Source organism: Panicum virgatum, chromosome 1N (genome assembly GCF_016808335.1).
Source record: "Panicum virgatum strain AP13 chromosome 1N, P.virgatum_v5, whole genome shotgun sequence".
Taxonomy (NCBI): domain Eukaryota; kingdom Viridiplantae; phylum Streptophyta; class Magnoliopsida; order Poales; family Poaceae; genus Panicum; species Panicum virgatum.
In genome coordinates, this window is record NC_053145.1 from 9,025,278 (window position 1) to 9,048,857 (window position 23,580).

A 23,580-nucleotide genomic window follows, 5' to 3' on the forward strand; every position below is an offset into this window, starting at 1 on the left:
CTCTTGTTTGTTAGACGAGCCTAGCTATATCCCACGCAACCGAGCATTACGAGCGCCAAATGAAAACGATGGTATTTTATTTCTTGAAACATAGTGCAGAGCATGGTGTGTATGCAATATGTACATCCTACTCTTATCAGTACCTTAGGAAAAGCTGGATTGATAGATCTTGAGGTCGACAGAACTGCATCGCTATCGAAAAAAAAACACTTCCTCTGTTGTGTAAAGAATAGCTAACCCGAAATACGAGTATTTGTAATCCTGTACTATAAGTTGAAAAGTAACCCAGATTCGACCTCTGCAAACCCTGATCCACACTGCGACGGTTGAGGGTTGGCCCTAGAGGGTATTGATTCCTTCTTAGCACTAGATTAGTACCTATTGTGTTGTGTGAGCTCTCTTGTTCTGCGGATTGTAAAGTTAACTTCTATTAACTTATTGCGCAGCTCTCCTGCGTATTCGAGTTGATCCTAAGGATGAGTTGGAAGTCATAGCTCTTGACAACCCTTTTTTTAGAGAAAAAGGCTCCATGGAACATTCTTCCCTCAAAAACGACGAGACAGACCGTATGAAGTATGGAACACAAGAAGGGCCATTTATAATTTGAGAACCTCCTAGTTTCGAACATTTTTTTTTATCGTCCAACGAGCAGCCAGCTAACACAGGCTGCCGGCAAGTATAACCGCCATAACAACAGCATTACAGGCTTACAGCAAGAAGAACGACTCCTCGGTCCGGCTTGCTTGGTGTCTAGCCGCGCTTCGCCCGCACGCTGACGACGGCGACGTCGTCGAGGACGGGCCCGCAGAGCGAGCTGAGGTCGTCGCTCCTGGTGCTGTAGAAGGAGCTGAAGAAGACGATGCGCGTGCGCGCGGAGGCAGCGCGGAACGGCAGCACGGCGCGCTTCACGCCGCCCTTCCCCGCCGACTCGTACGCCACCTTGGTGGACTCCCGCCCCGCGTAGGCCTCCACCATGAGCGACCCGCGGCAGGCGTTGCCGGCGTCCCCCACCGTGAAGGACAGCGCGTAGCGCCGCCCCGGCACGGTGCGGATCACCTGCGCCACCGCGCTCTCCCTCCCCGCCAGCAGCTCCACGGCGCGCCGCCCCCGCGGCACCGCGAAGCTGCCGCCGTCGATGTACTTGACGGCCTTGAGCGACTCCACCATCCACCCGGGCAGCGGCGAGTGGTCGTCCACCACGCGCGACGGGATCAGCACGCCCCACCTGGTCCCCGGGATGATGTACGGGCCCTCCTCGAAGTCGCCGTTCTTCACCAGGTTCCCTGCCGCGCACGACATTGTTCAGAGTCATCGTCATTGATCGTGTTGCTGTCAGGTCAGGTGAGTCTTAGCTTACTGTTCGTGCGGCGCGGCGGGTTGAGCGTCTTGATGGCGACGGAGTCGATGAGCGGGCCGCAGGCGGGGTCCTCGGTGACGCCGGGGTTGTGGATGACGACGTCGACCTCGCCAGCGTCGGCGACCCAGGCCCAGGCGTACGAGTCCCACCCGTTGCTGCTGTACATGGTCTGCATGGCCAGCAGGCCCGACTGCCCGGACGCCGACACGTTGAGCTGCTCCGCCTGCGCGCACGTCCGCGCCGCGCTGAACGTCAGCGAGTAGCGCGCGCCGCGGGCGGCGCCGCGGAGCCGCTGTCGGATCGACGCCTCGTTCCCGAGCCGCACGGCGTAGGCGCCCTCCGGCACCACCAGCAGCATGTCCCCCTGCTTCTTCCCCGACGGGATGTACTCCACGAACCCCGACGTCTGCCACGACGGGATCGCCGACGAGCCCAGCACCCGCGTCCCCCGCAGCTGCGACGGCACCGGCCCGCGCTCGAAGTTGCCGTTCGGGAGCAGCCCTGCCAAAAATCAATCAGAGATCACGCCAAGAAATGGCATCATCATCATCAAAGCTTCATAGCAGTAATAAATTAGCAAGTTACCGTCAGTAATTCCGAGCGCCAGTCTGCACACTGTGCAGAGCAGCAGAAGCATCGCCGGCCCAGCCATGGATGACCTTCCCATCTTGCTCCGGTTTGCAAGGAACCAAAGATGCCTCTCGATCTAGGAGACGAACAGGCCCTGCCGCCCTTTTGGATCGTGTCGTTCTGGTCGAACAATGTGGCGGCCTGCAGCAGAGCGAGGAGGGCGCGCTGCTTAAATGGAGTGGAACCATGCCTCCCGGACTGCACCTCGATTTGGGACTAATCTACTGTTCTGCCACTGGGGCGTTACCACTGTCCACTTGCCAGGTTCAGTTGTGTCAGAGCCTGCATCGTGCGGTCTTCACGATCTGGCAGGGTCAAGAACATGAGTCCATGCTCATGATCAGTCAGTAACGTTTCTTGTTTTTTTTAGATCAAATCGATCAATTTGCAGGGTTTGTTAGCTGGTTTACAGCTTACAAAATGGAGCAAGCATTCATCCACCTTATTCTGATTTTAATGGGAAAGAAAAACCGGATCAGTTTCCTGATGTTTGAGCAGCTGAATCAGTAGTGACAAACCGTCAGAAAAATCAGCATGTCGGTATGCTCTTCTTGGGCTTGGTTTTGTCATGTTACGAATGCTTACGAATGTTACGAATGTTTTAATAGGAGATGCCAAGCCTTGGATAGGTAGATCTGAAGCGCATCTGCATCATAATGGAGCAAGCATGAGATGAGATCCAAAGAGAGGATGAGTTGATGGAATACAGGAACTGAATTAAAGCTTGGCTTATCGGTACGCCTTTCTGGCTTATTTTTGGACACATCCTCATATATGATGAGATCTCGGTTCGTAGCATTGCCCGTAATCTTCTGTGTATGATGAGGGTTGTTTAGATCCCAAAAGTTTTCCTCTAAAAACATCACATCGAATGTTTGGACACATGTATGGAATATTAAATGAAGTCTATTTATAAATTTTTTTTGCACGGATGAGTTGTAAATCGCGAGACGAATTTAATGTGCCTACTTAATCCATGATTTGCAACAGTGAAGCTACCGTAACCATCCGCTAATTATAAATTAATCATGAATTAATTACCATCATTAGATTCGTCTCGCGATTTACAACCAATCTGTGCAAAAAGTTTTGTAAATAGACTTCATTTAGTATTTCAAATTAGCAAAATTCTATGAAAGTTTTGCCCTCGTTTTATGTAGCAGAAGTTATTTTTTTCCCCTTTTGGCACGTCATCAGCAGAAGCTTTGCCCTCTGGCCAGTCATGAGTGCTCCACGTGATGACCGAAAGAGGCAAAGACCTTTGTTCTCCTTGCATCCACCGACTGTTTGATTTCATTGAAATTTACATATACAGTACTCACAGATCAATCCTGTGATGCCGTCAACATTCATCTTTTTCAGCTCTGCCCATCTCATCTCGCTTAACCTCTGCAAACTCTCCACTGATCGCGTCGACGTGGCTTCGATTAGAAGCCTAACAAGCTGTCTGTCAGAGTAGTACTCTTTCTCCAACTGCAAAATACCAAACATTCAGAGCACGATAGAGACTACACTGCAATTACTCGGGGGATATGAATCGTCCTCTTATCTTCAGGACATTACTCCCAATGAGTGACTCATCCTGCTCTCCCTGATGAATTCAGCAAAAATTATTCTTCTTCTCTGGTCCCTCTCGCAACAGGTCGGCATCCACGCATGCAGGGACCCCCGGTATCGGATGGGTTCCTGCATGTGAGCGCATCCGGGGTTGTCATGTGCCTGGAGGTGATCGGAGGGGCAGATGCTGGGCAATCGCATGTGCACTTGCATGTGGCGTTTATGTTAAAACTTCTGTGCTCATGTGGGCATGTGTCCCTCCACTTCTGCAGCGTTGCTTGCTCTGCATACACGCACCCAGTTTCAGACTTTCAGTGGCCACGAGTTGATCGAATCGGATAGCCAATCGGATATGCGTGCTGTTCAGTTTTATGGGACTGGTTGCACCGACAGGGCTGCGAGTTCGCAATAATCTGCTAACTGCTATTTTATGACCACTTTGAGCTGTTACTGGTCCAAATTTTCATGAAAATGGAGTACAACGAAACGCATGCTGCAGGGCTTTGCAGTAGAGATCAGTGTGAATGGCGAATGCAAGCTTGATTTCAGTAGTGTCGAGTTAAGATTACTTTGTAAAGGAGCTTCTTTATCCCTCCTTGCAGGTTCAACTTTACAATGAGATAAAGATCTTCAGGTTTTCATCGTTGATTTGTTTGATTCTGCTCAGCAAGTTCAGACCCTTGAATGCAGAGGAGTAAAGGCGGTCTGCAGATGGTAGGAGGACGCACTAGATATAAAGCGGGTACGCGTTTCTACAGTGCAGATGCATGATAGCCTGCCCTGAAACTGAGAATGAAATATGAGTACAGGATGAATCCTGGACATAATGGATCAGACAAAGAGTATTCAATTCGTGAATGGTTGGATAGGTATGGATTGCGCCCATGCTGGCAAGCACGAGATGTTGTTGTCCTGAAGGATCTGAATTTCTGTGCTGTCTCAGCTCTCTCTTCGGTGCTTGAAGGGCTTGCCTGTTTTGTTATGGTCATGCGAGCGGTGTGCATGCATCGCGTTCAGCCCAATCAGTGGTGTCTCTTACTCCCTTCCACTCTCTACCTGCTATACGTAGTCCTGACTGTACTTCCGCTTTCCTTCTCAAAAATGAACTCTACCAGTAATCATGTCCTTGTCCATTCTGAATTTTACTCGGCACTTATCAGTTGCTTCTCATAGCTACCCTGTTAATGAATGATATGCTCAGGCAATTTTCTGAATACAATTGGGTAGGTGCAGCTTCTCTGACTATTTGTCTATTTCACATTTCAGATTCTGTTGAAAATACATGTTGGTGGCTCAGGTTCTGGTTCCTGACATCCTGCTAGGCTGCTAGAAATCAGCTACCAATACGATCAAAAAAAAAGAAAAGAATAGAAATCAGCTACCAATGTCTAGCTGGATACAGTATGCACAGCGGCACAGCCGCACAGGTGCTCTACAGCTACGATGTTTATTTCATGATCACTTTGTTACAATTTTGCCCAGCGGCATCTCCTTATCCGTAGTGACACGTTAAAAACAGGTAATCTGATTCCAGACTGATAAATAGTTTCACAAAGGCATTATCCTGACATGGTGACACGCTGCAGACTAAATTCAGGGGTGCAAATGCTAGATTTCAGCTACCATGGCGCAGGGGCCAGATGGAAATATGGAATGGATCAGGACATGGTGTCTACGCATATTCACAAACATATGGGTGCCACTTGGCACCATCCGAAGACAAAAACATCCATGGATAACCAGACCAGATTACGAGTGGGCCGGCAAACTGCAAACCAAGTAGGCATTGTAACGTGGTACATCACGAGCGAACAATGCATTATCCTGTATCTAGCTGATCCATCCATAAATTTTAACTTTGCAACAACATACTACATCTGTTATCAGAAAACTTTAAACATATGCATGCACGGCATAAAGTTAAAGAAAAAAACACATGGTGAAGGTCCGGAGCATGCTGTGACCATTCCACTGCTATGGCAAGGCGGAAAAAGCTCGGGATATGAAGGAGCGAGCTTTGGCGAGGCTGTGAAGGTTGTGGGACATCTCTGGCATGAACCTCACTTCCAGAGCTTGCGCAGGGACATGTTCTTCTCCGTGTCTTTCTTCATCACCTTAGCGACCGCCATTTCGAAGTCCTCCTGTGTAACGTGTACCCTTCTCTCACGAAGGGCAAACATGCCAGCTTCTGTGCAGACCGCCTGAACAAAAAGAAGGGAAGAGATTGAGTCACTTTGCATCGGCGGAAGGTGCACCAAACAAATTGAGCAACTGAAACACGCGGCAATGGACTCATGAACTATAAGATCACATAGGTTGAGGTCATAAGCATGCTTGCCATTCCCAGTTAGAACTGAAGGTATCTTAAAAAATTTCTAGTACAAACATTAGTTATGATCAAGTTATATGGATTTGATTGACTTGTCACAAGAATATCTAAGGTTAAACTAAACTTCATTCTGATTCAATTTTTTATGGATCTTATGATTATTGTAGTGCAAACATTTCAATGAGCCAATGCTGTACAAAAGGCTCAAATAAAACCACATAGCTAACAAACTCTTTAGATTCTTGAACTCATACCGATGGTGATTAAGTACACTAAACTAATGGAATGGAACTTTGATGTATGAGGGGTCCCAGATGCATCAGCTAGAGATTGCGAGCATGCTTTCTGAACTCTCAAGTCTATAATCATGAGTATGCTTGCATGATGATTCAGTGCTGTTACTAAAATGATGCCTAAAAGATAATTCTCTGCTTAAATGGATGGACAGGTAAAGTAACGAAACAAAGAAATTGAATAAGAGGTTGCACATAGTTCATGAGATGCAAGTCTAGATTAAACCAACCTTCAGCTCAGCTCCTGAGGCTCCATTCATCTTCCCTGCGATCTTTTTCAAATCAATACCACGCATCAAGTTCATTTTTCTTGAATGAATCTTCAAGATATCGAAACGTGACTGCAAGGGAAAAGGATTAAGCACCCTGGTCAGCACAAGTAATCATGCAAAATCAACAGGCGTTACAGACAGATCAGTAGAACATACATCCTCATTGGGATTTGGAAATTCAATCTTCCTGTCTATGCGACCAGGCCTCAGAAGGGCTTGATCCAAGATGTCGATTCTGTTCGTTGCCATCAGAACCTGCACCAAATGTTTAAAACATCACAAAGATGTACCTTCCCCTATTTCATTTATAAATCAGTAAACTCAGCACACAGGAACCAAAAGTGAAGCATACCTTAATTTTGTTTGATGCTTCAAAACCATCAAGCTGGTTCAGAAGCTCAAGCATGGTACGCTGCACTTCACTATCACCGTTGCCAGTTCCCGACTCCATTCTAGCAGATCCAATAGAATCTATTTCGTCCATAAATATAATGGACGGTGCGTGTTCCCTGCAAATAGTTAACTAGATAATAAGGCCACACTGAGAGATAAGAACAGAAAATGTATATGGAAAATTATGCATCCAACTCAAACAAACAACTAATGTTTCAGCTGTAACACAAAAGAAGTGTTAATAAAAAGTCAGCCTACCTGGCCATAACGAATAGTTCACGAACCATACGGGAGCCCTCACCAATATACTTCTGAACAAGCTCAGAACCAGAAACCCTGATGAAGGTGCAATCAGTGTGATGAGCAACTGCACGTGCCAGCAATGTCTTTCCTGTGCCTGGAGGTCCATAAAGGAGGACACCCTGGAAAATAAATAAGATTAGTCTCTCTTCCTTTCCATGTAAAGTTCAAATCAGCTAACATGGTCTTCAGGAAATGAACCTTTGGCTGGGCAATTCCAAGGCTCTCAAACAGCTCAGGATGTTTGATTGGAAGCTCGATGACCTGAAAGTTGACTTCACAAATCAGAATGTGCATATTTTGATTCATACATAGCACATTGAACTTCAAAACAAACCTCTTTGATCTCTTTAATTTGCTGGTCAAGGCCTCCAATCATATCATAAGTAGAATCAGGAACCTTCTCAACCTTCATGAGGTTGACCAATGGATCAACTTTGCTTGGCAGGATCAGATGGAGCATATAGCTGTCATTTCGAAGAGCAACTCTTGTTGAAGGTGTGATCTTCGTAATATCAATGCTCTTATCAATATCCACAACATATTTGCCTTCTGGGTGCACCTGTGCGATTGCATTTAGAAAGTTAATATCACTTCAATAACCAGGAAGTTCGAACTCCAGTTTAGAGCTCTCAGACCAGGAGTCCAACAACAAGATGAAAACTAGAAACAACTAGGCAACTAGAACATCCAAACAGCCAAAGCAATAAATTCAGCTCATATGAGCTTTGCCATATTATTGAAACAACAACAAAAAAGCATATATGGCATACAAGGAGTTACAAAACATTTCAATTATGCAAGTTGGCCATAAGTAAATAAAGAATTTTCAGTTGCTACTCAATTAAGATGTAATCTGGAAACCATAAAAATATTGTTCAACTGGACTACTGGTTGTTAAACAGGAAAAAATTACCTTCACCAGAACCTTTGATTTGCCCATGACCTTCACCACCTCACCAACATATGATCCAGGCTCTTGAAGCAACTGCAGCTCTTCCCTGAGCATTCTAACTGCAAAATTAAAATTGCAAGGCCAAATTTAGAGAATGGAAAATATAACGCAAATTAAGCAGTAGGTGTGCTGCTCCTGAAACAGAGACAGGAGTTAATCCGTCCTAACGAAAAGCATCACAGATTCACAGTACAACCGTGCAAGCCAGTATTCGAATACTTGCTGCTATCCTTTCATTAATTTCACATTGCAAGTGCTCCACTAGAGGTAAATTTAGTTTATATTACCATACATTACACGACCACAATACCACGACTTTAACATATCAACTAATGGTAGGTGTTGGATAATAATGGATAATCTCAGGAGTAAAAAACCAGTGTGACATGTTCTCCTAACAACCCCAGAACTGAACTTATCACTATTAGTCAGCCTTGTGCTTAAGCAATCGAACATCTAAGGAAATCCATCTGGAGCTAAAGCTTCAGTCGATTAACACACTAATTAGTAATCAACAGGCCATCTTTCGGAGATCGGATAATTTGACAAAAGCATTTCAGCTCGATGAACCTTAGTAACTAGAAGTATAAAATTCACGCCTTTGGCTAGAACTCATACAAAGCTGAAGCTAGGGTTTCCGCTAACGCGATAGGTACCAGCCCCACCAGTCTGCGCGGCCGGGAGGCACATCGATACTAGGGTTCGGGGGCGAGCGGAATCGAGCAGAAAGGTCACCTCGGGAGTTGAGGTCGTTGCGCTGGGCCTCGAGGCGGTTGAGGTTGTGGGTCTTCTGCCGGATCTGGAGCTGCAGGTCGTGGATGTGCTGCAGGTAGTACTGGCGGAGGCCCTCGCCTCCGCCGCTGCTCCTCCCCTTCGCCGCTGCCGCGGCCTCGTCGCCGGACGCCGCCGGCGTGGGCTTCGAGATGTCCATCGCCACCGTCGCCATCGCCGGCTCGGGGGTGGGTCGGTGCGGGGGGGTTCTTCTTTCTTGCGTTCGAGGAAAGGTTTCGGCCCGGATGCAGAAGTGGTGGGTTTGCTAGTTGGGTTGGGTCTGGGGCCTGGTCGGCGCTTGGGTTTATAGAGGTGGCCGTGCCCGGCTTGGGTCTATAGAGTTGGCCGTGCCTTCTCGGACTCGAAGTAGGAACTCGGAACTCGCCAGATAAAACACCCCGACTCGTCTTCTGGAACTGTTTCTCTTTAAAATTTCCACTGATACGTGAAAACCGTAAATTTGTCAAAATCCGTTGAACAAGATTTTCTGTAATAGTTATAGTCCTTAAAATACAAATAAAAATAAAATGGTAATTTATAAATATGCCCACCTATATATATCAGGTTGTGATAGTAGATTTTCATTGAAAGATTACAATCCTCATCTTACGTACTCCTGGATCCATAACCCGGCATGTCACTGATTTGATTATTCTTCTTTTCGCAGTTAGTGATATCCCCACTATTCTTTCTGTTCGTAATACTTTGTTTCGTCGCTATCTCAAGTGCCTCCTACCACATCAAAGAAGTTCAGACAAGCAATCCATCAAAGACTTAATTTTTCACCCGCAAAAAAAAAAGATTTTATATTGTTACCTGAGTTACTTAAAAAGTTCATCGTTATATATTTTTGAAACATCATCATTATTATATATTCTGTGGGAGAGAAAGTATCTCCAAGCATGAAATATAGCCAAATCAAAATATTAGAGAAGGGTAGAAACTAAATTGATTGTTAGATCTTTCGCCTTTGTAATATATATTACAATAACAATACATGTTTAAGTTTTTTGTTATCAAAGTAGTACTACCGCTGTTCCAGAATATACCTATTTTTATGTTTTCGCTAAATCAAATCTTTTATGCTTTGACCATATACGATAAAAAAAATAAAAATTGACAACATAAAGTGATACTCCCTCCATATCTTTTTAGATGTCGTTAGGACATAAAATTTTAGTTTATTTTAGTACACTTATTTGGTCTGAATCGACATCTAGAAAGATACGGAGGTAGTATTAGTTTATTCATAGTAAAACCAACTATCACAGTATGTAACTTTTTCTATTTAAAAGCGACCATATCTATATCTATTACTATAGCGAGTAATATTTTCACTTAAATTTTTTTATACTTATTACTAAAGCGAGTAATATTTTCACCTAAATTTTTGGTTTTGGTCCGACTTGTGTAAGTGCCAGGTGGGCCTTTAGTTTATCTCGTATACGAGTTGAATTAGTTTTCATGAATCAAAATCCTAACTCGAATCCGGATAAATCAATCGGAATCTCAATCGAATTCCGGACAATCAATACCTTGCATGACCACAACACGGACAGTACACGGAGTGAATGAGCACAAAGTTGATGATATTACTTTGTTAATGATATTATGTAAATCTATTATATTACTCGTAGGCACCACGGGCACTATGCTTATAAAACCCAAAAGTACAAACATAATAATAGTTGTAGTAATATTACTTCAAAAAAATAGTAGTAGTAATAATATATTATCTATTCCTATCAAAATTAGATCATTTTACGCATTTTACAGCATGATGAGGAAAACCGAAATCCTTTTTCTTTGCTATATGCACCGAAATTTTCCACATTTTTTGCTGCGTTCATTTGAACACAGCACAACGCGTCAACGCCCTCATCCCGGATTCCCGGCAGCCACCCAAGTTTCCGTACCGCCGCCGCTTTCGTGGTCGACGCAGGCACCCACGGTGGCCGCCGGAGCTGCGAGCCGGCGACCCCGACACAGCTCGAGATTAAAAAAAATCCATCCTCACCTCTTGTCCCACTCGCCGATTTCATCTAGCTAGCTTAGCCCCTCGATCCGTAGGTCTCCGTCCATCCCGTCGCTGTAATTTATCTCACCATCACTACCCAGGAGTAATTTCTGTGTACATATCAAACCAAAGATCCGCATCATCCAATCCCGCGCGGACCCCAATCCTCCCCCCCCCCCCCCCCCCCCACCCTTTTTTTTTTTTTTGCTCGGCGCTAGGTCTAGAGCGCCGCGCTGGTTTAGGTTTTGCGCGGTGGCAGGGAGGCCTTGAAGCTAGGGTTAGTATCCCCGGGCGGCGGAGGGATGGACAAGAAGAAGGTGGCGGTGCCGCTGGTGTGCCACGGCCACTCCCGGCCGGTCGTGGACCTTTTCTACAGCCCCGTCACGCCCGACGGCTACTTCCTCATCAGCGCCAGCAAGGGTGCGTCATCCCTGAACCCGTCACCTGTTGCTTGATTTAGATTCTTAGAGTGGCTGTGAGTTTGTTATAATTGTGGAATATGAATTGCATGATGATTAATTGATTATGATCGATGGTGCCTGATGCGAAAAGTACAGTTTGTAATAATAGCACAGCAATCAGTTACTAGCTCAAATGGCATAGAAAAATCTGGTTCATAATCTGGATTTATTTCCAAAGGAGATAAAACGCAAAGTTTCTAGCATTCAGTTCAGCGTACTTTGGCACGCCTGCCATCAGAAACAAGGTTCACAGAAACATGTATAGAGCTCAAGCTCTCATTCATCTCAGACCGTCTTGCGCCAATGTTCCACGAAACCTCGTCCAGGTCTGTCGAAGGAGGACCCCAGCTTGTTGCCATCAGTGAGGTTGTATCTGGTGTCCCATCCATGAGTCTTGGTGGCTCTGTCACCTTGGATTCCAGCTTCCCAATGACTTGCTCCAGCCGCGACCGATCTTGCTCTCTGCACAGTAGACTCCATCTTCTCAACATCCCAGCTGCCTTGGCCACCACCACACGAACATCCTTCATAATCTGGATTTGGATTGGTTATGGTTACACATTCTGGTTTAATGTAGTTTCCAGCAGTTGCTGTTTGGAATGTCAGGTGAATCATCAAGCTTTCAATACTCCTGATGTTCAATAAGTAGTTCAGTGATCTGAAATTCGAATCTACCTCCAGAATATGTTATACATAATGCATCAAAAATGCGTTCGAATTCAAAATAAGCCCTTGATTCACTGAAAAATGAGATACACTAGCTGTTTGCTACCTTCCCACAATAGTCAGTGTTTCAGGAGCGGATTTAACAAAGCAGAATTGAGTTGTTGTATCTTATCTTTCCTGCTAATGTTCAGACACTAGAGTTGTTGATCATGGAACAGTTCCTTTGGACAAATAAGTATTCATGTGCTTATGCTTCTTGCCTTTGTTTAAATTTAGATTCCTTGTCGGGAGCACTATCTATAATAACTATTGGTTTAGCTAAATGTTCAATTCCTGATAGCTTTTAGCATTAATTACCTTCAAAAAATCTATGATCTATTCGGTAGCTCTTTTCTAGTGAACCAAGTTATAAATTCTGGGAAGATTCTGCATGCCAAATACATTACCACGGCCAATGACATTGATTACAATGTGCACTGTGTGAGCTTCAATTTATTGCCGGATTAATGTTCCTTGTTCACTATAGTGTTGATATTGATAACATGGTTTTGTTTCAGACTCAAATCCAATGCTTCGCAATGGTGAGACTGGAGATTGGATTGGGACATTTCAAGGCCACAAAGGTGCTGTTTGGAGCGCTTGTCTTGACACCAATGCTCTGCGTGCTGCCTCTGGTTCCGCTGACTTTTCAGCGTATGGTTCTCACCCTCAAAGTCCTCTCAGTGTTACCTTGAGTATAATCCTTCTGTAGGAGTTACCCATCTGAATTGACCATCTGCTTACCAATCTCTGGCTGAAATAATTGTCATGTTATCTCAATTTGGCTGTGTTACTGATACAATAATGTTGGCATGTTATATGTTGTGATGGCTTGGTAAACAGACATATAATATATGTTGCAGTTTTCATGGAGCAAACCTAAAGCTATTGTCAATAAGACAGGTTACAGCACCTTTTATGGCTTGCTTAAATCAGTTTCGTTCCATTATATGCCTGGCTGCTAGCGAAGTGTTGATGGATTTTGTTGGTAATATGTTTATGGTGAGCTTTAAAAAAATAATGTTTATGGTGGTCTTTATTTACTTAGTACCTGATGTTTTAAGAATATGCACCAAAAGAAATTAGATGTCCTGATTTGATTTCAGTATATCACTCAACTTGGTTGAACTTTCATTACATTTGTTCATTGTTATCTATCTCGGAATTTGGTCGCTAATAACTGCTATCCAAAAGCAAATATGATTCTAACAAATTACGAGAAATAAGAGCTACCAATAAACATGTTATAAGCTCCTTGAATGGATGATTTGGACTAGAATTAGGATAATATATTGACTGGATGGATTTTCCGCTAGGCGCTAGCTACCTGAATGGAAAAATGGAATGTCCAAACTATACTGGATTGTTTACATGAATGGCATGCAAGTTCAGTTTCCACATGATGACCTAGGGTGTTATGGTTCCATTTTTGGGAATAGGTTGTTGATTATATCTCTTTCTTTCAGAAAAATTTGGGATGCACTAACAGGCGATGTGCTCCACTCCTTCGAACACAAGCACATTGTCCGTGCATGTGCTTTTTCTGAGGTTATGCTCTAACCATATTAAAGCATTATGCATGTTTCTTTCTCTTAACCAAATCCTTCCATCAGCTTCTGTTATTGCCCTTTTTATCGCTTCATTCTGTCAGTTCTTTTTTCCCCCTAGTGATTCATGTTTATTTTTCCTTGGCTGAGTATGATGGTGATTATCTGCATTATTTTTGGCTTCTAAACATTTAGCGTCTGACTGATCGTATAGTTATTGATTATGGCATAAATAACTGTCCTCTTAACTCTCGTTTAGTTGCATGGGTTACTAGGATTGAGGATTTATGCGAGCATTGGCTGGAAGTGTTCATAAACACTATAGTTGCGCCTAAAAGTTTATCAGCAGTTCAGCACATGCAATTACTGCTTCTAGATTGACCTTAAATTAGCATCTTGTTGAATTGCTGATGTGAACATCCCTGATCTGATCATCACAAGTTCTTTAAAACTGGCTTAGTTGATATTATACTTTGAAGTTACCCACAGACTTTCAAAGCATTGTCCTCCTAACTAAACTCTCAGTACATGCAAGTAAGTTTATGTAGTACATTTTCAATCTTATGTTCTAAGGTAATGTACAGTTTCCTTTCCATTTAGCTCCTTATTTGATTCGCCTCTCATGTGGTTCGAGTTGGAATTTCCTAACTTAGCAGGGTGTTAGATTATCCATCTTCTCTTTCTTTGGGTATATGTACTTTTATTATTCATGTTTAACTACTTCATCAATTAGGTGCCTTCTGAAATTTGACTGTACAAGATCGACTTACATTGTCTAGTCTGAAATTCTGTATACGGTTTATTCTCAAGCCAGTTACCTTACTTTTGAGAAAAGATCTAGAAGTGCCCATCTTGAAAATAATTCTAGAAAGTTACCCAGCAGGTCACTTTAAACTTCTTTAAATCCCTACATAATTGTCTCCTTAAGCTTGGCTATAAGTTTCCCCCCATTAACTCCAGGAGTTCTTCTGCATGCATAAACCTCATCTAAAACACTAATGTTTCTTCAGGATACCCACATGTTACTTACTGGAGGTTTTGAGAAGATTTTGCGCATATATGATTTGAACCGTCCGGATGCAGCTCCAAGAGAAATTGAGAAATCACCTGGTTCTGTCAGAACTGTCACTTGGCTTCATAGTGACCAAACTATACTAAGTTCCTGCACGGATATGGGTGGTGTGAGGTTTGTCTGGATTTACATTAACTATATTAATTTTTAGCTATAGATTTTCCCTTTGTCTTTTCTATTGTGATTAGTGCTGCCATGTAGAAATTGATTTTATATACAAAATAGGCATGCTGAACGGCTATTCAGAAAGCCCGGCATGATTGGCTGTTCTGTGGGGTTGGATTCTGTTTGCGAACACAAATGTAACAATCACAATTCACCTTTTACAAAATCATTTCATTTGACCAATCATTAGATGTTTGCACTAAAGAAAATTCCATGGAAAGCAAACCCTGATTCTCTCTCTAATCTTTAGTTGCAAAGCCTGCATCTGAAGTATCGCACAGTCGAAAGTCTGTCAACATGCAAATAAGTTTGGACATATGCATCTGCCAAACCTGTGTTTTGAGTATAGGAATCTGAGTTAAAATTAACTATTTACCATTTAAAGGTTCCTAGAAACATCAAACATACCTGCACTTTTTGATCAACTCTGATTAATATAATTTTATACATCAGTAAGCTGAACTATTCCTTTAGTACCTTGTCAAAACAAGTGTTGAATTTAAGATATGTGTTTTTGTTCTTCTTGATTAATTGGCACCGCCTCTAAACAGATTATGGGATGTAAGGAGTGGAAAAATTGTTCAAACACTTGAAACCAAGTCACCTGTGACCAGCGCGGAAGTAAGCTAAGATGGTCGGTTTATCACGACAACTGATGGCTCAAGTGTGAAGTTCTGGGATGCAAATCAGTAAGACATTTCTGTATCTTACATTAGCAATGCCGAGAGATGCGTTGGCTACTTAGCTTTCTTGCTTACATAATGTTTCTTGTTATTCTGCAGCTATGGACTTGTTAAGAGCTACAATATGCCATGTGCAGTAGAGTCGGCTTCTCTTGAACCAAAGTATGGGAATAAATTTGTCACTGGTGGAGAAGACATGTGGGTTCGTGTATTCGATTTCTTCACTGGAGAAGAATTAGGTACATTAATTTGTTTCAACAAATTTCGTAGAAATGATATGATAGCTCTTTCTCATCTTACCTGCAACTTCTTTCAGAATTTACTTCCCGTAATTTTTCATTTTCCAGCCTTTTTTTGGTTTTAATTAATAACATAAGGTTGTCACATTCAATGAAAGCATGCTTGATGTTCCACATCATGACAAATCTTTAGTTCTTTTGTCCATTATTATTTTCTTTATTTAAGAGTGGTTGGAATTCTGCTTGGAGCCCAGCCTCTTTTTTCCTTTTCTTTTTGGTTCTCCTTTTTCAATCAGAGCCAGTTGATAGTAGGTCTTAGTACAGTTTACGTTATGATTTTTTTATAAGGTGTTTCGAAAATAAGAAGTTTGTTTCTGGAGTCTACCTGCTTCACAGCTGTGGTCAAGCAACTATTGCTGTTTCACATATAGGTTATGTTTCTTTTTATGGTCATTCACACGTGTAGATTTAAATCTCAAGTTGTTTGCACTCATTTGAAGTAGTTGAGGAATGTGATGGAAGAATCTATAGAACATTCTATTGCAATCATTATTGTAACTATTCCCATCAAACTTATGGTTGTGTTCCTTTGAAAACAGCATGTAACAAGGGACACCATGGCCCTGTCCACTGCGTCCGATTCTCCCCAGTTGGCGAATCTTATGCGTCAGGGTCGGAAGATGGCACCATCCGAATCTGGCAGCTGGGCCCAGCTAGCAGCGAAGAGCAGGAGGCGGCAAACGCAAACGGGAAGATGAAGGTTGCGGTAAATGACGTCACGCGCAAGATTGAGGGCTTCCACATTCCCAAGGACGGGCAGGCAGAGGGGTCGTGATGCACCACTTCGCGCTGGCGATGCTTGCTGGGAGACTGCTGTTGTCGAATGCTCTGCGGGGGGTGGTCTCTGTTGTAGTATGGGTGGGTTTCATGTAGCAGCACCGGGACGATATGGTGAAATTTTGGGTGGGGGTGTTTGGGGGTGTCCCCTAACTCCAGTTGCATGCAGTACACAGCCGGGACAGTTCTCTTTCTCTTCTCTTCTCTCACTGAAAGATGAGCAAGTTGAAATTGACCAATGTCTTTTGTACGTACCTTGTTAACGCAATCTGCGTTCGTATCTCTTCTGGTCGTTGGGTCGGGTCGGCTTGCCAAACAAGCCACGCCGGAAGACGTTTGATCTCTACTTCTAGCTGATGCATGTAGCTGGCCCGTGTGGAAACTACCTGCTAGATGGAAACTTGGAAACAATAAAGAGAATTTCCTATATGGTCCTTTTAAACTTAGCTTTTTCTTTTTTAGCCTTTCTTTTTCTTCAAAACTTCCCTATATAATCCCTTAACTTCATTTTCTCCCTAATCTGGCCCTTCCATTAGTTTTTGGAGTTAACGGTGTTAGCAGCCAAGTGAAAAGATCATTTTACCTCTATTTGTATTTTTATATCAAAACTGATATTGTTACATGTTTCTGAATGTTTTGAAAAATATTCATGAACATTTTGAAAAAGGAAGAAGTCTACATAACCCCTTAACTATTGGATCTAGACTATTTAACCCTCTAAACTACAAAACCGGTTATTTTTGACCCCCTGAACTTTTTAAAATCTGCCAAATAATCCCCAAGGCGGTTTTGGAGGGTAATTTTGTCTTTTTTTTTATTTTAGTTGAATTTTTGAAAAATCATAACAAATAAAAAAAATAAAAATTGAAAATCAAATTTTGTTGGACTCTACATGAGTAGATCCACACAATAAACATATAATATGGTTTGCTTTCATACAAAGTTTTTGTTGTAGATTTAAATATATGTTTTTATGTAATTAAATAGAATAATTCATAGCTGCATTTTCCATAGACCAATTGTGGTGAACTTTTTATGATGGGCTAACTATTGTATGCTTGAACTCTAGTAAAAACTTCATACTCATTGGATCATGTATACTTTTGTTATAAATTTATTTATATTCATGTTGATTAAATTTAAATAAATCTATAACTAAACTATACATGATCCAATGAGTATGAAATTTATACTGAAGTTCAAGCATACAATAATTAGCCCATCATAAAAATTTCACTACAATTGGACAATGGAAATTGTAGATATAAATTATTTCCATTAATTGCAAAAAAGTATAGATCTAAATCTACCATAAGAAAATTGTTCTAAAGCATACCATATTATATATGTTCACTATGTAGATTTACTCATGTATAGTCCAACAAAATTTGATTTTCAACTTTTGAATTTTCTATGAGGTGTTATGATTTTTTAAAGATTCAACTAAAACAAATAATAAAGAAAAAGGCAAAACCACCCTCCAAAACTGTCTTGGGGGTTATTTGGCCGATTTTGAAAAATTCAGGGGGTAGAATAACCAATTTTGTAGTTTGAGGGGTTAACTAGTCTGGTCCAATAGTTGAGAGGGTTATGTAGACTTCTTCTTTTTGAAAAATGAAGTACTTAGAAATGTTTAGAAATATTTTTGAAAATAAAAATATTCAGAACAAATATTAATCTCTATCTCTATCTCTACTACTAAAAGCTTTTGTGGGATGAACTGAGGTGTTGAGATGGTGATTGCGGGGGAGCATAGCTGGCAAAAGTCGATGTCAATGGGTGACTGACAGGCTAGATATGTTTGGGTAAGCAAATGATGAATTTATGTGGGATCAAGACCTGTAGATGGCAAATACCTTTCCCGAAGTGGATGCACCATTCGACAAAGCTCAAAGTAATTTCAGATAGCTCAAACGGTTTATGCAATATAAGGCTATGGATGGGTCATTTTAACCATGGGAAACTTTTACCAAAATTTCAGTTTTAAAATTTTTTTAAGAGGTTTCCTACTAGGGCAAGCAGTTTAAATTCCACAGTTTAGGCTATCTCAAATCCCGCGAGACCGGGAGAAAAAACTTTCGTGCGACCATAACCCACTCCCTTGTGGCTCTGCCGTGATGAGATGTCCTGTCCGTCCGATCAAACAAGCTCTCCGTGCGATCCCCAAGCGCCCCCTCCGCCGTCGCAAGCCTTCCCCACGATCCCCGCCCCCTCCCACGCGATCCCGCCCCATCCCCGCGAGACGCCTGCTCCCCCACTATCCCATCCAGTCGCACTGCCGTTCCCCGCGATCCCGTCGCACTGCCCGCCGGTGTCCTCGTCGACGCCGCCACCACCGATCATTTCGGCGATCCCGCCCCCAGGCCCGTCACACGCTGTCTCCGCGCGCGACACTCGCTCCCCCGAGATCCGTCGCGCTGTCCGCCGGCGTCCTCGTCAACGCTCGGCGGCTCCGCGCGCTACGCTCGCTGCCCCGCGATCCCGTCACGCTGTCCGCCGGCGTCCTCATCGACGCGGGTACTCGTCTCGCAGATCCCGTCTCGCAGATCACGTCCTCCAAGCAACAGTGCTCCCAGGGAGGCCGCTTGAAGGGCATCTCTCTCCCATGTTGCTGCGGCTGGGTGGGACGGCCTCTAACAAATTGGAACCCAATTTGCGCCAACGAGACTAATGGATGCGTCCCTGGCAGAGGTGACGTTGGAGGCCGGGCTGCAGCCTGGTGGTGCTGTCATTTGCGCATGTGCGGCTAACGACTTCATGCAGTGTCTGTTGTGCTTGCAAGGTGCTCGACCAATTCCGTAAATAATATGTCTACTGCTTTGATTTATGTTGTCTGCATTTATCGTCAACTCATTAGTCATTACTCATCTCTGGTTAAAGTAATCAATTCTTGTGACATGTGTATGCTAACAGTAGTGAAAATATGTCTTGTCTGATCACAGTTTCTAGCATGGTTATTTTACTTATGTGAGTTTACAGCAGCTTGAAAGCTAGGGGATAAATTCGTGTATGAGTTTCACTAAGAAAACTAAAGCTTTCTTATAACTTATAATGAATTCAGTCACGATTGTGAACTTTCTGAAAAACTTCAAAAGTCGATGGTCCAAGCTAAATAAATAAAGAGTAAGGTGTTGCTGTAAAATCTTTCATAAGTTGCTTTCAAATTTACAGTGGGCTATGCTCTTTTCCTACTCATGCTGCAATGCATTATGAAAGGCAATGATCACAAATTGATAGATCATGACATGCACTTGCTTACTGCAGAATGATTGTACATTTATGCTTTAATAAAAATGACTTTTGAGTGGTACATGTCTTCCTTCCTCATAATGTTTGTCATCATGCTTGGTTATAGTGAAGTGTGAACCATTGAGCACACCGATAGTCTGATACGCTTATTCTTTGCTTCAGAAGTAGTTAAGTACTGGATGTCCATAAGAGAAGTTATGCATTCTACTCTAAAATATATATGGACTAAAAATTGAGGCCCTGCTTGGATGTATAGTATCTTTAGAGAATTCAGATGAACATAATTCATTTGTATACTGAGCTTCAGGAAAGTTTCTGTTTCTATTTGTTCTATTCTATTTTTATATTTGAAGGTGGAAAAGATCTTTGATAACTAATTACATGTATCTAACTTTGAGGTATTTTGGCTTTATTTGCAGAAGAGTTATTTACCTGCCTTTGGGGGCAGAAAAGCGCACATGTGTCTGACCCCATAACTGGGGAGGGAACAAGCCTCATTGTTACCACCCTAGAACTATTGCTCTTCGATGTGTGAAATATTGAACGTTTGGCATTTACTATCACGCATACTTGAAATAAATTGAGGTCAGATTGTTAAATTATTAGTTAAACACAATTATAGAGAAATTTAGCCCTCTGTTTCTCCAACCTCGACTTCGAACGACCGTGCTCGAGGAATTACACGCAAAATGTGCAGATCATGCTCTCTGAAGTTTTTAGCACCGCGTGTCGAGGTAGGTCTGCAGTACCTTCTTCCATACAATTTACAGTGCAACTAGACCAAAGTTCGATGGAATCAGCCAATAATGATAGATGCCCTTGCATTGTTGGATTGGTTGCAGCTATTGCGACACTTATGGGATCATCTGCTACCCTACTATGCCAAAGGGCGGCATCACCTAGACCTTTGCTATCACAGTGCTCTTTATCGATAATGAGTGCTGGGATGATGTGCCATTTATCATGAAAGCCGGCAAGTCGCTGCACACCCAATGGTCAGTTATGCCACCCTCAGCTTTACTACAATGCATGTCCTTGTAGCTGATGATCCGAAATGGCAACCGCTCATGTGCAAAGAGGTTGCAAGTTAATATCCATTTCAACATCCTGAAAGAGGTCTGAAGTGGCAAAGTTCTAATCCACATCTGAACTTCATAAACAAAATTGTTCATGGGTCGGTGAGATTTTTGTTTTTCCCCTTTCTGTTCATGAATCCATACAATTATCTATCTATCTATTTGTTAGGCTTAGGAATGTGGTCAATCAAATAGGCAAACCTTATATAATGCATTTGAGGCTGTTTACATGGACGATCAAAACTGTATTTTCTCATATCATTCTCATAAATTTTAATCAATATCATGTTTTTAAATGAATGACTGGAACATCTGCGCATCAGTAAATTTTAATTTTGGCTTCCTCAAACTTTAACAACAAGCGGACAGCTTTTTCTTGAGTGCTGAAACATTGAAATGTAAAAACCAACATTCTCTGCACATAGTCTCACTCATAATATCCTGCCATTCAAATTATGCTACAGATTCCAGATGTTGGTTGAAATAAGTCTATTATCATCCTGTAATTATTTAGCTAATATGCTCATCCTTAAATTTCATTGATATATATAGTCTATGCATTGCTCTGCCATATGTATTGAAGTTAATTGTATGAATTTCTTTGATATTCAATTAACAGGTCTTAATAATGCTATAAAGTTGGAAGAAACACTGAATGAACAACAATTTTCTTGCGTAAACGAGGTGGTGCCAAAGGTGTATGCGAGCGGTGACTTCTTAATAAGCGCAGAACATCTTTTTTGTGCCTATCTGGTAAGTCCAGCAACAGCTGGGCAACTTGCCAAAGTCCAAAAGTTGACATCGGGATGCACTCCAGGCACTAGATCATACATTGGTAATTTGGATGGAATGGGTAATTATTCTTAGAGCCATGAATAGACCCATTTAACCTTCTATCTTTGTGTAACTGGTATTTTTCACATCCATTACTTGCTGAGCAGGCAGCTATTTTTATGTGTCGCAATGTTTGTGCTTACGTCTAAGGGATGCTACATTGCATTATAAATATTACAAATGTTATTCATGAGGAAATTTAATGCTTATGTTGAGAATTTATTTTGTCCATGTTACGTGCCTTTCACTACCCGTAGCAATGCACGGGCATGAACCTAGTTTGGTTATAAAATACAAATAGGCGTAAAATGGTCTTTTCATGTGACTGCTAACACAGTTAACACCTAAAACTAATGGAAGGACCAGATTACGGAGAAAATGAAGTTAAGGGGTCATATATGGAAGTTTTGGGGAAAAAGGGGGCAAGGAAGGAAGAACTAACTTTAAAAGGGTCATGTAGGGAATTTTCTCGAACAATCGTGAACCATTAGATCGGGAAAAAAATTCCCTATATGGCCCTACTAAACTTACTTATTTCTTCTTTTGCCCTCTTTTTTTGAAGTTCCCTATATGACACCTTAACTTTGTTTCTTCTCTTATCTAACCCTTCAGTGAGTTCTGAGTGTTAACGGTGTTAATAGCCACATGAAAAGACCACTTTACCACTATTTGTATTTTTGTAACCAAATTGGTATTGGTACACATATCTGAACTTTTTGGAAACAGTCCACTGCAACATGTACATGTACTCTTTTCAAAAAGTTCAGAAACATGTACCAGTATCAATTTGGTTATAAAAATACATAGAGGGGTAAAATCCTATGCTCATTGGATGACTTTCACAGATGTTAATTCAGCCGAGGAGTTCTATAAATCATATGCTCATCATGTGGGTTTTTCAGTCCGTGTTGGGCAGCACAATGCTATTGATGGAGTGATAATATACAAGCTGTACTTTTGTTCAAACGAAGGATTTCGTGCTGAGAAGATCATAGCTGACAAAATTTGAGGAAGATCATACACATGCACTCTTGACGCCTAAAAAGCAGCAATTCATAAGGTCAAACATAAAGGTTGCGCTGAGTGCAAAAAAAAACATTGTTGACATGCCATAAAGCACGCATTGGCACATCACAAGCATATAGGTACCTTCGTGTTGGTGCAGGGGGGTTTGAGAATGTTGGATTCATAAAGAGGGACTTGCAGAATTACCACGGTGCTCTGAGGGTATTAATAAAGTCACCCGATCCTCAATATGTAGGAAAAATTATGCTCACTCTGGTGAGCTAGTATCAATGGAATTTGGGCTTGGCCCACAAGCAATTTTAGAATTTCAAATAAATCTCAAAGGCCCATGTAGTGCATGAGGAAGTAAGCTAGTGTGCAAACTTTTAGTCTCACCTTGCTAGTTGAAGTGGAGTATGATCAATTTAAATATGAAGGTTGTATTCACCTCTCCAAGCATGTGTGGGGAGAGAAGGGGAGTTCCACATGTGCTCGCTCGCAGTGTCGGGTGGGTTGTGGGTTTTTGCTATTTTTGGTTACTTGGCCTTTAAATCTACCGAGATATGGAATCCTAATCGGTTTTCTAATTTTTCGGAACCGATCACGACGCGTGGTTATGGGCTCTTCTATATATTTGACCCATCGGCCTCTACCAAAATAGATATAAGGTTTTGCCTCTCCTTGACCCGTCGGCCTCTACCAAAATCGATCTAAGGTTTTGCCTCTCCTCGCTGCTGCGACGCCTTCGTAGTTTGCCCATCCCGAGCGCCGGCGTGCACCGACGAACGGGAGAGCAGGTCTTCGGAACCATTCGCTCTTGTCATCCTGCACCG

General features: G+C 42.4%; 2 protein-coding genes and 1 pseudogene across 3 annotated transcripts; 1 reads left to right on the top strand and 2 right to left on the bottom strand.

The window, feature by feature from the left end:
* Positions 1 to 569: 569 nt before the first annotated feature.
* On the bottom strand, positions 570 to 2,130 carry LOC120655045. The gene is made up of 3 exons (XM_039932769.1): positions 1,943 to 2,130; positions 1,358 to 1,858; positions 570 to 1,283 (listed from the first exon to the last, which is right to left on the bottom strand). Exons 1-3 carry the CDS (start codon positions 2,022 to 2,024, stop codon positions 751 to 753), a joined length of 1,116 nt encoding a protein of 371 aa, XP_039788703.1. The 5' UTR covers positions 2,025 to 2,130; the 3' UTR covers positions 570 to 750.
* Positions 2,131 to 5,272: 3,142 nt separating this feature from the next.
* Positions 5,273 to 9,150, bottom strand: LOC120655046 (26S proteasome regulatory subunit 8 homolog A). Its single transcript, XM_039932770.1, has 9 exons — positions 8,822 to 9,150; positions 8,048 to 8,145; positions 7,469 to 7,693; positions 7,333 to 7,395; positions 7,090 to 7,253; positions 6,791 to 6,947; positions 6,595 to 6,693; positions 6,397 to 6,507; positions 5,273 to 5,745 (listed from the first exon to the last, which is right to left on the bottom strand). The coding sequence occupies exons 1-9, from the start codon at positions 9,030 to 9,032 to the stop codon at positions 5,605 to 5,607; spliced, it is 1,269 nt and encodes a 422-aa protein (XP_039788704.1). The 5' UTR covers positions 9,033 to 9,150; the 3' UTR covers positions 5,273 to 5,604.
* A 1,554-nt stretch (positions 9,151 to 10,704) lies between these two features.
* On the top strand, positions 10,705 to 17,010 carry LOC120655048 (annotated as a pseudogene). The gene is made up of 7 exons (XR_005667285.1): positions 10,705 to 11,294; positions 12,559 to 12,694; positions 13,507 to 13,588; positions 14,598 to 14,773; positions 15,376 to 15,513; positions 15,607 to 15,746; positions 16,346 to 17,010. The product of XR_005667285.1 is annotated as a serine-threonine kinase receptor-associated protein-like (transcript).
* Positions 17,011 to 23,580: the final 6,570 nt, after the last annotated feature.

Excerpts from the sequence above, each read along its gene's own strand:
- LOC120655046 (XM_039932770.1), bottom strand. The coding sequence starts at position 9,032 with ATGGCGACGGTGGCGATGGACATCTCGAAGCCCACGCCGGCGGCGTCC. Across the intron at positions 7,396-7,468 it reads AAATTAAAGAGATCAAAGAG|GTCATCGAGCTTCCAATCAA; the intron begins GTTTGTTTTGAA and ends GTCAACTTTCAG. Across the intron at positions 7,254-7,332 it reads TTGGAATTGCCCAGCCAAAG|GGTGTCCTCCTTTATGGACC; the intron begins GTTCATTTCCTG and ends TTTATTTTCCAG.
- LOC120655045 (XM_039932769.1), bottom strand. The coding sequence starts at position 2,024 with ATGGGAAGGTCATCCATGGCTGGGCCGGCGATGCTTCTGCTGCTCTGC. Across the intron at positions 1,859-1,942 it reads GGCGCTCGGAATTACTGACG|GGCTGCTCCCGAACGGCAAC; the intron begins GTAACTTGCTAA and ends GATTTTTGGCAG. Across the intron at positions 1,284-1,357 it reads CCCGCCGCGCCGCACGAACA|GGAACCTGGTGAAGAACGGC; the intron begins GTAAGCTAAGAC and ends CGTGCGCGGCAG.